At 44.1% G+C, this 17,866-nt stretch overlaps 1 protein-coding gene across 2 annotated transcripts; it reads right to left on the bottom strand.

Moving 5' to 3' along the window:
• Positions 1-10,281: 10,281 nt before the first annotated feature.
• LOC135557804 (transcriptional repressor protein YY1-like) lies at positions 10,282-17,493 on the bottom strand. Of its 2 annotated transcripts, none has more exons than XM_064991432.1 (5): positions 16,796-17,493; positions 13,641-13,830; positions 13,006-13,066; positions 11,560-11,718; positions 10,282-11,412 (listed from the first exon to the last, which is right to left on the bottom strand). In XM_064991432.1, the coding sequence occupies exons 1-5, from the start codon at positions 17,316-17,318 to the stop codon at positions 11,230-11,232; spliced, it is 1,116 nt and encodes a 371-aa protein (XP_064847504.1). In that variant the 5' UTR covers positions 17,319-17,493; the 3' UTR covers positions 10,282-11,229. The 2 variants fall into 2 exon arrangements, with proteins under 2 accessions (XP_064847504.1, XP_064847505.1); XM_064991433.1 differs by having other exon boundaries at positions 10,284-11,412; positions 13,680-13,830; positions 16,796-17,489.
• Between the last annotated feature and the right edge of the window lie 373 nt (positions 17,494-17,866).

Raw genomic sequence — 17,866 nt, 5'->3', positions numbered from 1 at the left:
TCACCCTCAGATAATGCAATCACCCTCGGTTTGGGGCTCCATGCAAGATCTCACCTCGTGGGGCATCAATGATCATGATGAAGTTGAGGGATCAGCCCAGACCTACACGGCAGGACTTGGTCAATGACCTGAAGAGAGCTGGGACCACAGTCTCAAAGAAAACCATTAGTAACACACTACGCCGTCATGGATTAAAATCCTGCAGCGCACGCAAGGTCCCCCTGCTCAAGCCAGCGCATGTCCAGGCCCGTCTGAAGTTTGCGAATGACCATCTGGACGATCCAGAGGAGGAATGGGAGAAGGTCATGTGGTCTGATGAAACAAAAATATAGCTTTTTGGTCTAAACTCCACTTGCCGTGTTTGAAGGAAGAAGAAGGATGAGTACAACCCCAAGAACACCATCCCAACTGTGAAGCATGGAGAAGGAAACATCATTCTTTGGGGATGCTTTTCTGCAAAGGGGACAGGACGACTGCACCATATTGAGGGGAAGATGGATGGGGCCATGTATGGCGAGATCTTTGCCAACAACCTCCTTCCCTCAGTAAGAGCATTGAAGATGGGTCGTGGCTGGGCCTTCCAGCATGACAACGACCCGAAACACACAGCCAGGGCAACTAAGTAGTGGCTCTGTAAGAAGCATCTCAAGGTCCTGGAGTGGCCTAGCCAGTCTCCAGACCTGAACCCAATAGAAAATCTTTGGAGGGAGCTGAAAGTCTGTATTGCCCAGCGACAGCCCCGAAACCTGAAGGATCTGGAGAAGGTCTGTATGGAGGAGTGGGCCAAAATCCCTGCTGCAATGTGTGCAAACCTGGTCAAGAACTACAGGAAACGTATGATCTCTGTAATTGCAAACAAATGTTTCTGTACCAAATATTAAGTTCTGCTTATACTTATGCCATGCAATAAAATGCAAATTAATTACTTTAAAATCATACAATGTGATTTTCTGGCTTTTTGTTTTAGATTCTGCCTCTCACAGTTGAAGTGTACCTATGATAAAAATTACAGACCTCTCCATGCTTTGTAAGTAGGAAAACCTGCAAAATCGGCAGTGTATCAAATACGTGTTCTCCCCACTGTGTATATATATACACACACACACACACACACACACACACACACACACACACACACATTGTAACATATCAAATGTGGAAAAAGTCAAGGGGTATGAATACTTTCCGAAGGCACTGTGTGTGTGTGTATGTGTGTGTGTGTGTGTGTGTGTGTGTGTGTGTGTGTGTGTGTGTGTGTGTGTGTGTGTGTGTGTGTGTGTGTGTGTGTGTGTGTGTGTGTGTGTGTGTGTATATATATATATATATAGAAATAAACACAGACACAGGTGGACTTTATTTAACTAATTATGTGACTTCTGAAAGTAATTGGTTGCTCCAGATCTTATTTAGGGGCTTCATAGCAAAGGGGGTGAATACATAAAGGGGGTGAATACATAAAGGGGGTGAATACATATGCACTCACCACTTTTCCAATTTGTATTTAAAAAGTGTTTTTTAAACAAGTCATTTTTTTCATTTCACTTCACCAATTAGGACTATTTTCTGTATGTCCATTACATGAAATCCAAATAAAAATCAATTTAAATGACAGGTTGTAAAAGCAACAAAATAGGAAAATGCCTAGGGTACTGAATACTTTTGCAAGGCACTGTATATATAAACTCAGCAAAAAAAGAAACGTCCTCTCACTTACAACTGCGTTTATTTTCAGCAAACTTAACATGTGTATGTGTAACATATTTGAATGAACATACCAAGATTCAACAACTGAGACATAAACTGAACAGGTTCCACAGACTTGTGACTAACAGAAATGGAATAATGTGTCCCTGAACAAAGGGGGGTCAAAATCAAAAGTAACAGTCAGTATCTGGTGTGGCCACCAGCTGCATTAAATATTGCAGTGCATCTCCTCCGCATGGACTGCACCAGATTTGCCAGTTCTTGTTATGACATGTTACGCCACTCTTCCACCAAGGCACCTGCAAGTTCCCGGATATTTCTGGGGGGAATGGCCCTAGCCCTCACCCTCCGATCCAACAGGTCCCAGATGTGTTCAATGGGATTGAGATCCGGGCTCTTCGCTGGCCATGGCAGACCACTGACATTCCTGTTTTGCAGGAAATCACACACAGAAAGAGCAGTATGGCTGGTGGCATTGTCATGCTGGAGGGTCATGTCAGGATGAGCCTGCAGGAAGGGTACCAACATGAGGGAGGAGGATGTCTTCCCTGTAACGCACAGCGTTGTGATTGCCTGCAATGACAACAAGCTCAGTCCGATGATGCTGTGACACACCGCCCCAGACCATGACGGACCCTCCACCTCTAAATCGATCCCGCTCCAGAGTACAGGCCTTGGTGTAACACTCATTACTTCGACGATAAACGCAAATCCGACCATCACCCTTGGTGAGACAAAACCGGACTCGTCAGTGAAGAGCACTTTTTGCCAGTCCTGTCTGGCAGCAACGGTGGGTTTGTGTTTGTGCCCATAGGCGATGTTGTTGCCGGTGATGTCTGCTGAGGACCTGCCTTACAACATGCCTACAAGCCCTTTGTCCAGCCTCTCTCCGTCTATTGCGGACAGTCTGAGCACTGATGGAGGGATTGAGCGTTCCTGGTGTAACTCGGGCAATTGTTGTTGCCATCCTGTACCTATCCCACAGGTGTGATGTTTGGAAGTACTGATCCTGTGCAGATGTTGTTACAGGTGGTCTGCCGCTGCGAGGACGATCAGCTGTCCGTCCTGTCTCCCTGTAGTACGGACATTGTAATTTATTGCCCTGGCCACATTCACACTCCTCATGCCTCCTTGCAGAATCCCTATTGCACGTTCATGCAGATGAGCAGGGACCGTGGGCGTCTTTCTTTTGGTGTTTTTCAGAGTCAGTAGAAAGGCCTCTTAGTGTCCTAAGTTTTCATAACTGTGACCTTAATTGCATACCGTCTGTAAGCTGTTAGTGTCTTAACGACCGTTCAACAGGTCCATGTTCATTAATTGTTTATGGTTCATTGAACAAGCATGGGAAAAAAGTGTTTAAACCCTTTACAATGAAAATCTGTGAAGTTATTTTGTATTTTTATGAATTATCTCTGAAAGACAGGGTCCTGAGAAAGGGACATTTCTTTTTTTGTTGAGTTTATATATCTAATGAAGGCAAAGAACCTTATGGGTTCTATCCCTACCCCAGAGTTTAATGGGGATTTTAGAAAACAAAAGCTAACTTTTAAATGACAGCTAACATTCCTTTTTAATTAGTTTTGATCCATATTAATAATGATGATGCTGCATGATTTCACCTGGTCAGAAAATGGCTTGCCGACAGCGTTAGTAAAGGGTTCTTTAATCTCATCCAAAGAACAAAAGGGTTCTACATAGAACACCAAATAACCTTTTTTTCTAAGAGTGCAGTGTTCTAGCTAGCAGGCTGCCAGTCAGTCAGTCAGCTCTATAACCATCAGCTCCTGGTGAAAGGAAAGCTAATCCTCTCTAAGAAGCCCATTCATTCACAGAGACTTCTTAAGACCAAGCTTATGATAATCTTGTTATCACTGAAGGCTTCCGGTAATTGAGGATATTGGAGGATAGAGGAGACAGCTTGGGGAGTCAGGGACCACTTCTCCTTGTTCAAACACATCTCAGTCAGAGGCCCCGGCAGTCAGAGATGGTTAGTGCTATCCAGGATCCTAACCCTAACCTTATCCGAACATTAGCAAAACCATAACCCTTACCAACCCCTAACAATTACCTTAACCATTTTACATTTCAACAGGGTATGGACGTTCCAAGAACTCCGGATAGCAAGGACGTCAGAGATGCAGAGCAGGATGAAGTTGACCATAAGCACTGATCTGAGGCCAGGGTTGCATTTTCCCTTCAACAACGGTTAAGGTTAGGTTTGAGGCAAGGTATGCGGATCCTTGATCTGTGCCTGTGGGTAATGTTGAACCACAATGAGAAATATAGGAATGTCTTTTGCAAACTAATGATTATATGTAGTACATGGAAAAGGGTCATTTAAATGTCATGAAAATGTTGGTTTATCCCACGATCACAAATACAGTAAACCAATTTACACTGAACGAAAATATAAATGCAACATGTAAAGTGTTAGGCCCATGTTTCATAAGCTGAAATAAAAGATCCAAGAAATGTTCAATACATACAAAAAGCATATTTCTCTAAAATGTGGTGCACAAATTTATTTACATCCCTGCTAGTGAGCATTTCTCCTTTGCCCAGATAATCCATCCACCTGACAGGTGTGGCATATCAAGATGCCAATTAAACAGCATGATCATTACACAGATGCACCTTGTTCTGGGGACAATAAAAGGCACTCTAAAATGTGCAGTTTAGTCACAACACAATGCCATAGATGTATCAAGTATTGAGGGAGCGTGCAAATGGCATGTTGACTACAGGATTTTCCACCAGAGCTGGTGCCAGAAAATTGAATGTTAATTTCTCTACCATAGTCATTTTAGAGAATTTGGTAGTATGTCCAAACGGCCTCACAACCGCAGACCACGTGTATAGCGTGGTGTGGGCGAGCTGTTTGCTGATGTCAACGTTGGTGGTGGTGGGGTTATGGTATGGACAGGCATAAGCTACGGACAACGAAGACAATTGCATTTTATCGATGGCAATTTGAATGCATAGAGATACCATGACGAGATCCTGAGGCCCATTTTCATGCCATTCATCCGCCGCCATCACCTCATGTTTCAGCATGTTAGTGCACAGCCCCATGTCGGAAGGATCTGTACACAATACCTGGAATCTGAAAATGTCCCAGTTCTTCCATGGCCTGCATACTCACCAGACATGTTACCCATTGAGCATGTTTGAGATACTCTGGATTGACGTGTAAGACAGCTTGTTCCGGTTCCCGCCAATATCCATCAACTTTTCACAGCCATTGAAGAGGAGTGGGACAACATTCCACTGGCCACAATCAACAGCCTGATCAACTCTATGCAAAGGAGATGTGTCGCACTGTATCAGGCAAATGGTGGTCACAGCAAATACTGACTGGTTTTCTGATCCATGCGCCAACTTTTTGATCCATGCACCAACAGATGCATATCGGTGTTCCCAGTTATGTGAAATCCATAGATTAGGGCCTAATGAATTTATTTAAATTGAAGGATTTCCTATGAACTGTAACTCAGGAAAATCTCTGAAATTGTTGTATGTTGGTTTATATTTTTGTTCAGTATATGTCCCATTTCTGCAGCTGTTTTATTTATGCTTCCTCCACAACTCTGGTTTGTAAATTGATATATAAAACAATTGTCTGTCACATTGGACAGGATATCATAATCACACTTCGTTTTTAAAAATTGAACATGGAGACAGATTAACTGATGAGTCGAAAAGCAATACAATAATTTGGTTGATCAGTTGTCGCTGGTTGATGGGACAGTGCCCCAGGTGGGAAGTCGTGTGGAGAGCATGTCAGCTAGCCGGATGCAGAGTAGCGTGTTTTGGCGCTCTGCTCGCGCCATGAATGCTGCTGCAGTTCTGGAATTCAGGGATTTTTTCAGCGCTTGCTCATTTGCTCAGCCTCTCACGTCTCTGTTACCTTGGCAACATACTTCTGCATGAAAAGAAGCGAGCTGTGCCCACCGCAAAGAACCAAAACGAAAACATGTATGTGTCAAGAGCAGCAATGATCCTCACAGAGACTCCTCAACCGCAGTCAATTGGCCACTCATAAGTGAAGCGCTTCATCCATGTCATTTGTGATCGGCTATTAGTTGGCCCTTGGTTTAAAGTTAGGGTAAGTAACTAGGCAACATGTGAATTTTTTAAACATTTTTTTATTTAACCTTTATTTAACCAGGTAGGCCGGGGGAGAACAAGTTCTCATTTACAACTGCGATCTGGCCAAGATAAAGCAAAGCTGTGCGACCCAAACAACAACACAGAGTTACACATGGAATAAACAAACGTACAGTCAATAATAAAAAATATTTTAAAAACACGTGCAAATCTAACAAGAACTTTGGTCAAAAGTGGTGCACTATATGGGGAATAGACTGTCCTTTGGGAAGTAATCTGAAATAGGAAAACGCATCGAATGGAAATTGATACCATGGGCACGCGCACATGCATATGCTCACAAGGCAGAGCAGCGCAAGGATCGGGGACATCATTAAAGAATGTAAAATAACAGATAAAAAAAGGGCCCGGGTCGAATCCTGTTTGATTCCCTACTTTACATTTGCGTGGGAAAGATGTAGTGCTGTATGCTTTGCATATATTCTTCCCTCCCAGTTAGTATTGGGTATGAAATGTAACCAAATCATTCCCTATAGTGTTATGTGCCAAAATACATTTTTATTAAAGAAAATCCAACCGTTAGATGTGGTGAAGGCCAGACTTTTTGGCTTGGCAACAACAATCTAGAAGAGTTGTCTAAAGCAGAGACCAACACAATGGTGTCCAGGCTAACCTTTCTGCAATACATCACGAAAACCAGAGGGGTCATTACCTCATGGTGGAGAAGAGCCAATGAAATAAGCATCTCAGAGAGCAGGTGTTGGTGGCTTTACAGACTGCAGATGCATAACAAGTAGCTGCTTTACCACTCTTGCCTTTGTCAATCAAAACAGCCAATTGCCTGAATGAATGCTCCATAAATAAGCAGAATACTTCCTGAGCAATATTTTCAATTATGGCGTACACACAGCCAGACAGGTAGGAAGAAGTAACAGGAACACGTGGCTCTTTAAGACAGTTGCTTTAAGACACCAATCAGAATGTCTCATCCCCATGCGCTGTCGTCTGATCGATGGAATGGACAGACAGTTTGTGAATTTCAACTAGGTGTTTTAGAGGTGCCTGTGATTCCTGTGCCGTGTTTAAGAAGCAGATGTACTTTTTGAGAGGAAATACATATGTAGCCTACTTTCCCTGTAAAGGATCTTTGAAACCATTTATTCTTGTTTCAGTTGAGTTAAATCCATTCAAGGTGGATTTGGGAAAGAGAAAACAAGAAAGAAACCAATACTTTGTTGAAATCACACAAATGCGGTTTAGTCTGTCTATAAGCCATGGACATCAAGAGGGCATTTTCATTTAAGCATTGACCAGTCTATCTATACCAGTCTTTGTGTCAGTGCATACAGAGGTTATAGGCTTCTGCTGCACAGATACCCAGGCATCCGCTCTCAAATCAGGATCTCACGGTCAGAACAGAAGTAGGCTACTTCCCATCTTATCACAGACTGATTCAGAGCTGACACCAGGTGTGAGACATTTCTGGCTAATCAGTGACATGAATAAATTAACTACCAGGGGGTAAGGAAACCAGCTGTATGGCCAACCTATGCAATCTCAGATTTAGCCATCACTGTCACGGCAGTGGTTTCAGCACCATGGACACACGACTACAGTGGAGACACTCACCAAATGGTGAAAATGTCACTGTTCATGTCCCAAAAACAGATCTAAATATGATCGAAAGGTAAGCCTATAATACATCTTGCTCTCAAATAGTTTGAGGCACAGGGCATTGAATGTCACCATTAGTATTCAACCTAAACAAAAATGCTTTGTCACCTACATGTGGTGTTTTACAGGGTCAGCCATAGTAGTACCACACCCGGGAGCAAATTGTGATGCGTTCGAAGATATATTAGGCTTTCATAATTCCATGGTAGTCGAAGTGGTGTCTTTTTCGGTTGGGTTAAGCAGCACTAACAGAAAGCAAAGCATTAAATGATATTGCAACCTGCAGAGAAGAGTAAAACTCCATTTCCTAAACGTGTGAAGGCTGTTTTGAAGGATTTTCTCAACTTCGGCACAGGAAGACAGTAAAACTGGCTACGGTCAGACTCGTTGCAGCATGTAGGTGGTGATCATTGATGAACAACCGACCCAGAGTTCCTGGAGGCAGGACCAACCGACCCAGAGTTCCTGGAGGCAGGACCAACCGACCCAGAGTTCCTGGAGGCAGGACCAACCGACCCAGAGTTCCTGGAGGCAGGACCAACCGACGCAGAGTTCCTGGAGGCAGGACCAACCGACGCAGAGTTCCTGGAGGCAGGACCAACCGACGCAGAGTTCCTGGAGGCAGGACCAACCGACGCAGAGTTCCTGGAGGCAGGACCAACCGACCCAGAGTTCCTGGAGGCAGGACCAACCGACCCAGAGTTCCTGGAGGCAGGACCAACCGACCCAGAGTTCCTGGAGGCAGGACCAACCGACCCAGAGTTCCTGGAGGCAGGACCAACCGACCCAGAGTTCCTGGAGGCAGGAACAACCGACCCAGAGTTCCTGGAGGCAGGAACAACCGACCAAGAGTTCCTGGAGGCAGGACCAACCGACCAAGAGTTCCTGGAGGCAGGAACAACCGGATGCTGAGGTACAAGGACAAATCTGCAGCTCATGCAGAACAGCACAAAACACCTCCCTTTGGACTTTGTATTAACCAGTGGCACTGTTCCAAGTGGACTCCTAGCACCTACCTTCTTCCCCTGGGCACTTCATGTACATTTGAAAGGATGGCTATTTCTCTCAGTTATAGGAGAGATATGTCTCAGGTATAGACAACCAATAAGCTATTTCCCAAAGACAAATTGACCCTTACGCCCCATGTGCTTCTAGAGATCAGAGGATTTGACAGGTGTTAGTAATATGGCAACAGCTCCACCTTGCTCTCTAATAGGCTAGGTGAAAGTTTCACCATATTGACTAAACCAATCAAATCTGCTCAGATCTCCACAAGTGCATAGGGCTTAGAGGTTGATTTGGGATTGGCCCCATGTCTCCAGTATAGACAAGCAATAGGTATTTCACCACACGTATGAGAACAGGCCACCCTCACACCAGGCCTAGAAATTAGTGGGAAAAACAGATTTGGGATGACCTTTTTATTGTGGGCCGTTGAAATGCATGGGTGCAAATATCAACAAAGAAAGTTTATGGTTGATGACGCCTGTACATTACATTCTAAAAAAGAAACAGATGGTCACTGGCGATTTCATTTAATGAATTTTAGTATTCGAATAGACAGGCTCGCAGTGAATCAACGGTAGGGACATGTTTCTCAGCAAAGTTGACAATTCATGAAAAAAGATCTATCAACTCATGACTGAAAGTTAAATTGGTTAACAATTTAAAAATCACACCTCATTCACAGTCATACAATACAAGTATACAAGATGATTTAATGGTTAGAAGGAATATAACCAAAAGTAAAGATTAAGATGCAAACCAAAACTTTTTTTCAGAAAATACTTTGAAGCAATGTGACGGTACAGTAACGCACGTCTTGCCAGGACTATCATATGGTAAGTGGATCTAAATACTCAGGGGGGAAATTTTTTTATCAAATTGTCTTACTGAACATATCCCAAAATAAGTGTACAATATGCACACTTGTAGAAATAGAAAATAAAAATCTATGCTGAAAGTGGAAGAATAGCCTGATTGCTCTCTCTCTCATGCAGCTCCATGGCAGAAAGAATAGCCTGATTGCTCTCTCTCTCATGTAGCTCCATGGCAGAAAGAATAGCCTGATTGCTCTCTCTCTCATGCAGCTCCATGGCAGAAAGAATAGCCTGATTGCTCTCTCTCTCTCTCATGCAGCTCCATGGCAGAAAGAATAGCCTGATTGCTCTCTCTCTCTCATGCAGCTCCATGGCAGAAAGAATAGCCTGATTGCTCTCTCTCTCTCATGCAGCTCCATGGCAGAAAGAATAGCCTGATTGCTCTCTCTCTCATGCAGCTCCATGGCAGAAAGAATAGCCTGATTGCTCTCTCTCTCTCATGCAGCTCCATGGCAGAAAGAATAGCCTGATTGCTCTCTCTCTCTCATGCAGCTCCATGGCAGAAAGAATAGCCTGATTGCTCTCTCTCTCTCATGTAGCTCCATGGCAGAAAGAATAGCCTGATTGCTCTCTCTCTCATGTAGCTCCATGGCAGAAAGAATAGCCTGATTGCTCTCTCTCATGTAGCTCCATGGCAGAAAGAATAGCCTGATTGCTCTCTCTCTCATGCAGCTCCATGGCAGAAAGAATAGCCTGATTGCTCTCTCTCTCATGCAGCTCCATGGCAGAAAGAATAGCCTGATTGCTCTCTCTCTCTCATGCAGCTCCATGGCAGAAAGAATAGCCTGATTGCTCTCTCTCTCTCATGCAGCTCCATGGCAGAAAGAATAGCCTGATTGCTCTCTCTCTCTCTCATGCAGCTCCATGGCAGAAAGAATAGCCTGATTGCTCTCTCTCTCATGTAGCTCCATGGCAGAAAGAATAGCCTGATTGCTCTCTCTCTCATGTAGCTCCATGGCAGAAAGAATAGCCTGATTGCTCTCTCTCATGTAGCTCCATGGCAGAAAGAATAGCCTGATTGCTCTCTCTCTCATGCAGCTCCATGGCAGAAAGAATAGCCTGATTGCTCTCTCTCTCTCTCATGCAGCTCCATGGCAGAAAGAATAGCCTGATTGCTCTCTCTCTCTCATGTAGCTCCATGGCAGAGAGAATAGCCTGATTGCTCTCTCTCATGCAGCTCCATGGCAGAAAGAATAGCCTGATTGCTCTCTCATGCAGCTCCATGGCAGAAAGAATAGCCTGATTGCTCTCTCTCATGCAGCTCCATGGCAGAAAGAATAGCCTGATTGCTCTCTCTCTCATGCAGCTCCATGGCAGAAAGAATAGCCTGATTGCTCTCTCTCATGTAGCTCCATGGCAGAGAGAATAGCCTGATTGCTCTCTCTCTCTCATGTAGCTCCATGGCAGAGAGAATAGCCTGATTGCTCTCTCTCTCATGTAGCTCCATGGCAGAAAGAATAGCCTGATTGCTCTCTCTCTCATGCAGCTCCATGGCAGAAAGAATAGCCTGATTGCTCTCTCTCATGTAGCTCCATGGCAGAGAGAATAGCCTGATTGCTCTCTCTCATGCAGCTCCATGGCAGAAAGAATAGTCTTAGTCCATGAGTTCCATATTTATGGCAATAAAAATGAAGCCGCTATGAAGTGAGGAGAGAGGGGGGTGGAAGGTTGGGAGAGGGGTTTCATCTTTTTGAAGAGTGCCACTGTGTTCTTCAGTCAACCAATAGGAGAAGGGAGAATTTAATCTCTGTATTTATCAAAAAGTATTTTTCAATCATTTCCTTCTTTCATCAAAGGAGGTTTGACATGTGGTGTCGTTAAGATGCTGCTGTGGGGGTGGGACTTGGGGCAGGTCAGAGAGTTCTCATTGGTTGTTTTTGGCTTTGGCGTGTGTGAGGATGTGAGACTTGAGGTTGGTTGACTGGGCAAACTTCTTATTGCAGCCGTCAAAGGGGCATACGTAGGGCCGGTCTCCGGTGTGGATACGAACGTGTGTGCGCAAGTTAAAGTCCAGCGAAAACCTCTTCCCACAGCCCTCAAAGGTACACTGCACACAGGAAGGAGAACATGGATGGACAAAAGGAGAGGTGTATTAGGATATACGAGTCAATGGTAAATGTGTGTGCAGTTACTCTACATGCATTTGTCTTTTGCGTCAATCTCATAGGAGAATTTATGCAGACCAGGTACGTACTTGGAAGGGTTTCTCCCCTGTGTGAACGAGTTGGTGACGTTTGAGTTTGGAACTCTCTACGAAGGCCTTGCCACACTCAGCACAGACGTGCACACGAGGCCCGTGGGTGTGGAGATGCTTCCTCATCGCTGAATTGTCCCTGAACATCTTTGTGCAGCCCTGAGGGAGAGATTTATAGAAAGTGTTGGTATACCCGATTCCATATACACAGTGTACAAAACATTAAGGACATCTGCTACAGCGACAGCTAGCTAAGAGGTTGGGCCAGTAACCGAAAAGGTCGGTGTAGGTGTACACCAGGCTGGCAAGGTGCGATAATCTGCCCTTGAGCAAGGCAGTGAACCCTAAACAACTGCTCAACAACTCAATAGGAAAGTATTCTTAATGCATGTCTTAATGTATGATCATGAGTCATAATACCTGATGAGAGCACATTTAGGAATACCAACATTTGGCATTTTCTTAAATGACACTAAAATAAAGTGCAATATCTGTGTGAAATAAATATGTAAACATGGCTCAGACATTGTGTAGGCCGATGCTAGAAAGTTCTCACGCAAAGAGAAACATATGTACTTCTCATTTCCCACTCTGGGTTAATGTGATGGACTGTCACTGTTAAGTAGCTCTCTGTAGCCCTGGAGGTCCATCCATCTGTAGTAAGCGCAACAGTTCACTGACAACTTCAGCTTGCTTATATAGAGTGGGTTCTGCCTGTGCTGAAATGGGTAGGAGAGGACACTGAGCACTTTCGAGGTGCTTAAACCCCTGATTCTTCTCACCCACTGAGAATGTGCACATATCTGCGGCTATAAACATACACTTCGCTCTTGTAATTTCTTTGGCCTGGTCAGAATCCGCTGTGAAGAAATGCTTGAATGCAGAGGAGAGACTAAGCCACGTTTTTTTGTGTGCGTTTCCATCTTTCATTGGTAAGAATACTGCGGTGATGTCAGCATAAATGTGTCAACATGTTTGAGGTGTTGGCAGCTGCATAGGCTATTCTCGTTGAGCAGTGGTGACATGCTCTCGGTCCGTCGCCATTGTAAGCTACTGAAGACAAAACGTTACCAAACTGGAGATATACGCGATGGAGAATCCTCCTGGTTTGTCAGCCCCATCACTCACCATCGTACAGAAGTAGTTGCCGGCTGCGCCGCACAAAAGAACAGTTTGAAATGCGCCAATTAAGATCTGAATTTTAATAACATGCGCATATGCTCTAGTTGTTGTAACAGAATAACCCAAAATGTTATCAGCTCAGGTTTACACGAGGGCCATACAATGCAGCGTAGGCGTAGCCCACAGTCCGAGTGGTTGCATTTATTATATACTCATTTGGGTTCACAACGCGGACAGAGCAGAGGTCCCCGAACCTTTCGAGAATACATGTACCTTAACACCCCTACTGGGCAGGAAAGAAACCGTTGGAAACAGACTACTTACTTTGTGAGGGCAGGCTATCGTCCTGGGCGCCTCGTCTTCTTTTACCTTCCTCGGCTTCATCCTGAGAAAACATTGGATATGGAGTTAACTTTCAGCCTATTGCATTCACAGGGAACAGAACTCAAAATCATATGTTGTCCATATACAATCTAATTAAGCATGTTCAATTCTTAACCTGTGAATATAAACCAGCACCCATGCAAGTGTTCCAGTATGGCTGACAACAGGCGGGTTCCTGCTATCACAGTGTTAAAGTGCTCTGTGTCAGTGTGTTGACAGTGTTCAGAGATATAAAGGCTCTCGTAGAATGGACTCTAGAACTTACCACACTGAGTTCTGACCATAGGGACCAGCAGAGTCAGGACAGTAAGAAATATCCAGGCTCAACACTCCCTTTAGGAAGGAGATTGGGCCAGATACCTCTGACATCTACAGAAAAGCTGCCTCATCAAGTGCTGCCTTCCAAGACAGGCAGGCAACATGAAGACAATCACAAATCCTGGCATCTTGCTAAACACCAATTTACAAGGTGAGCTACAAGAGAGCATAGGTGTAAAATATTTGTGTGTTAGAGTTCAGGCCAAACAATAGTTTTTTTTTTTTTTTTAATTTGAGGGTGTGTTCACTGTACATACCCTTGATGGACAGGTGAGTTTAGGCAGATAGACACTGACCTGGCAAACTCTGCCAGCTGTTTGGGGTCTGACAGGTCGATTCCAGGTATCCCTCCAGGGGGCAGCTTCTTCCCCGTCATGTATTCAGAGTAGTCCGGAGGGGAATTCTCCCCAATGATCTGTTCTTCAACAACTGACTCATGGTCAATGTCTTTTTTTGTCATCTAGGATACAATGCAGGGACTTAACCGAAAATAGCCATACAAAACCGGGGTAAATCATTACAGTTTGCCCAAGCGCCAGCAGATGGCGATAATGAGTCAGTTCATTTGAATTTATTATGGATCCCAATTACTCTTTCTGGGGTCCAGAAAAATTAAAGCAGTTATAACATTTTAAAAACTTTACAATTCACAACACATTAAGTGTGTACCTTGATTTGTACCTTGTCAGCTCGGAGATTCGAACTTGCAACCTTTCGATTACTAGTCCAACGCTCTAACCACTAGGCTACCCTGCCGCCCTGTTCCATAAGGTGTATTTTATGTTGTTTTTTTTAAAATCAAATTTTACTGCTTGCATAAGTTACTTGATGTAGTCATGGCTCTATGTAGTACTGTGTGCCTCCCAAAGTCTGTTCTGGACTGTGAAGAGACCTCTGGTGGCATGTTTTGTGGGGTATGCTGTGTGCCAGTAGTTCAAACAGACAGCTCGGTCCATTCAACATGTCAATACCTCGCACAAATACAAGTCGTGATGAAGTCAATCTCTCCTACACTTTGAGCCAGGAAAGATTGACATGCATATTAATGTTAGCTCTCAGTGTACATCTAAGGAACAGCCATTGCTGCCCTGTTGAGCCTAAAGTCCCTCTTTGTGGCACCTGACCACACGACAGTAGTCCAGGTGCGACAAAACTAGGGCCTACCTTGATACACTCGTATCCCCTGTGGACCGGTTCGTATGTAAAACATTCTCCATTCAGGCTGCTAATTAATCACTTTCCTCCTTAACTAATATATACATTTTTTAAATATTTATTTAACCTTTAACTAGGCAAGTAAATTAAGAACAAATTCTCATTTACAATGACGGCCTAGGAACAGTGGGTTAACTGCCTTGTTCAGGAGCAGAATGACAGATTTGACCTTGTCAGCCCAAAACTGGATGATGTCATTACACAGGAGGTCATCTTCTCTCGAATGAGCCATTGATCATATTTTTTTGCTATATTCCTACATAGAGAAATATGGAATTTAGCAGAGGGTCTAACACATTTCTCCTTCAGTCCAGGGTGCATTGCATGGTGCTGTTGCAAATGTCAGACTCCACTCAGACACATTGATTGGCCAGTTGAACATGGTTAGACTGTAGACTCCTAAATTGATATTGCCATTTGTTTAGGCAATTTTACAGCCAACTAGCTACTTCACATGCTGATATTGACTATGGTATTATGTGTAGCTATGTTTGCTAGCTAGCTACCTAACCAGCTCAGAGAGAGCATTGCATTGTGGGTTTTGTAGTTGACTTGAGCAGCCACAGATTTTCACGTTGCTACCAACCTTATAACAAACATCAAAATGAAACATGTTCACAAAATGAGGGGTTTTGGGTGGATTTTTAATACACTCAACCAACCACCCTGCTAAAGATGAGATTTGAACTCGCAAACTTTGGGTTGCTAGACGTTCACATTATAGACCCACCCAACTTTGCAACAATATTAGCTAACCTTAACCAATAGCCTAACTAACTAATGTTAGCCAGCTTGATAATGTTAGCCATCTAGCTAGAATTCATATAATACAATACATGTTGCAAATTCTAACCATAGTGTACGTTTTGCATATTCATAACAAATTGTTTCTAATTCGTAACATATAATACAGATTGTAATGTGTAACATAGCATACGAAAATGGGTGATGTACATACACAAGTTACTCCATTTCGTATTATATGTTACGTTTCATATGGTATGTATTGTCTTGGACACCAGCATGATGGTGGAAAATTATGTTTCATAAAGAAAGTACACACTTCACAGTTGTTTCCCCTCCTTCTTACCATTAACTATAGTTAAGAAGGAAATGAACGCGTACGAACCGGCTGCATTCAATGCGTTTGGACGGTAAGGTGAAACGACTCAATATCGCCATCTGCCGGCCTTTAGGCTACTAATCTGTTTGAAAACAGCAATACAAAAAACACTGAAGCAATATTTCTAGACAATGTAGCTAGCAGTATAGCTTTGTTTTTACAAAACGGTGAAATACAATGTATACAATAATTGATGCTGATTAAAATAACTACTATAAACATGTATCACCTTGATCCCCCTTCACAGTTTATCAGCTAACGTTGTTTCTCGCTCTGCTGCTAGTCGCATTTTGGTAGCCACGCCAGGATGATGGGTTTACTAGTTAGCCTAGCACTCAAACGGAGAATGTTTATCAATCATGCTGAATCCAAATGCGGTTACACGGTGCTTGTACAATGCAAGCTGTGTAGGGTCGCAGTTTTTATCAACGTTAACTAGCTTGTGTTGCTAGCCAGCTACTATACTTGATTGAGAACTCGTTAGCTGTCGCGAGTAAAAGAAAGTTAACGTTGGCTGGCTATGCAGAAGAAAAACATTAATGGGCTTGAAATAACTTCTTGGACAATATATTTGGCCAGCCGTTTAAATCGAACAAAACTAAGTTACAGGGTTACTGACCCAGTTATTGTAATCGCGGCTGAAGTAGTTACTTATCCGCAAAGTTAACGTAAGGCACCCAACTCGCTAGTTACGCCATCGGGGCCTACTCTCTGGAGCCAGCAGTGCGCTTGTACCCCCGACCGCCGCCATCTTCGCCCGGCCGCTCTATCGCCATTTTTTCGGGCCGCCATACTGGTTCTCGGGGAACATGGCGGCGCCCAGCAACATCTAAAAACATGGCCTCCAAAACAAAAACATTTCAATCTGACCGACACACATTTCTGCACTTCTAAAAGTGATCCCGAAGGTGGCTTGGCGAACTACGAGGGAATAGACTGGTGCAAAACGTCTACGCCCTGCAACAAGGCCTCTTGGCAAGAATCTTGCACAAGTTAACTACTTGTACAAACAATGCGGGGAGAGAACACGGATAACGTTAGCTACAGTAACATTAGATAGAACCGACGACTTACCCGAAGCCCACATTGTAACAGAGAATTCCCCCTCCATAGTCTTTATTTGCACCTGCTTCTGTTCCCATTTTCTACTGCTTGGTTCTACAGCACCCAAATAACTCTTTTGGCCAGCTTTTTTGCCACTGCCGCCTACCCCTCTCTTCATCCGACCAACCGAGTTTTTCCCGGCTACAGTCACCAGAGTCTGTTCGATGTACTCGTCTTCCACCCCGGGTGCTGGGACGGGGATGAGGATTTGATCCTCGTAACCCCCGTCCGCAAGCATATCCGAATCATCCCCGCCAACAACTTCCTCTCTTGTCTGCACTAGGATCACTTCTTGATGGTGGTGGATCGAATTCGGGTCGTCTGATACCAACGGCTGGAGTGCTATCATCGGCTGGTCGTCGTCTCCCCCGACCACTGTCGTCTCGAAAGTCTCTACCGGTATCGTTTCCACCTCTATCTCGTGTAACTCCACTAGTTCGGCCGGCATCTCCGAGCCGTCCGCCTCAATATAAAGCGTATCGCCCGATGCCATGTTGAATCCTACCAGCTTACTTCTCACGCAGCCTGTGCCGTGCTCATTTGCCCCACAAACCCCCTTGCCCCTGTTGTTCCTCTTCGATGATCAATTACATTGACAAGACAGTCGAGTGACCGCTCTAACGATGAAAATACATGTCCTCAAAGATGGGAGAAGGCGAGATCAGGTGGGACCATTCTAACCAATGAGAGGGCATATGCCCGTGTGAAAACTCCGTTATAACGTAGTTTTTTTCAGAGTTGCCTGAATGCCATTTGCTTCCACTTATACCAGTGCATTCGTAACAACCTAACCATTGCGGAACTTATAGTCGAACAAATAAGCCTCACGTTGCAAATAAGCAATTCGACACTCTCTTGACCTCCATTAAAAAATTCCTAATTTCGTTTTATTTTTGTGGACAGATTTTTTAGTAAACCCTGTCGCTTCGCCTTTCCCTCTCTGATAACACAAATAACTCTGTCCCAAGCCACCAATTCCTACACCACAAACACCCATGGGGGGTCTGGTAAGGATGCTTAGACCAAAAGTTGCATTCCTTT

The sequence above is a fragment of the Oncorhynchus masou genome, chromosome 16, assembly GCF_036934945.1.
Source record: "Oncorhynchus masou masou isolate Uvic2021 chromosome 16, UVic_Omas_1.1, whole genome shotgun sequence".
Taxonomy (NCBI): Eukaryota; Metazoa; Chordata; class Actinopteri; order Salmoniformes; family Salmonidae; genus Oncorhynchus; species Oncorhynchus masou.
This window is presented reverse-complemented; position numbering and strand designations above follow the sequence as displayed.

Bases quoted from the DNA above. Each gene is read 5' to 3' on its own strand.
- LOC135557804 (XM_064991432.1), bottom strand. From the start codon at position 17,318: ATGGCATCGGGCGATACGCTTTATATTGAGGCGGACGGCTCGGAGATG. The intron at 13,831-16,795 runs GTAAGTCGTCGG...TGACAAAAAAAG, and splicing joins TGTTACAATGTGGGCTTCGG to ACATTGACCATGAGTCAGTT. The intron at 13,067-13,640 runs GTATGTACAGTG...ATGTTTTCTCAG, and splicing joins AACTCACCTGTCCATCAAGG to GATGAAGCCGAGGAAGGTAA.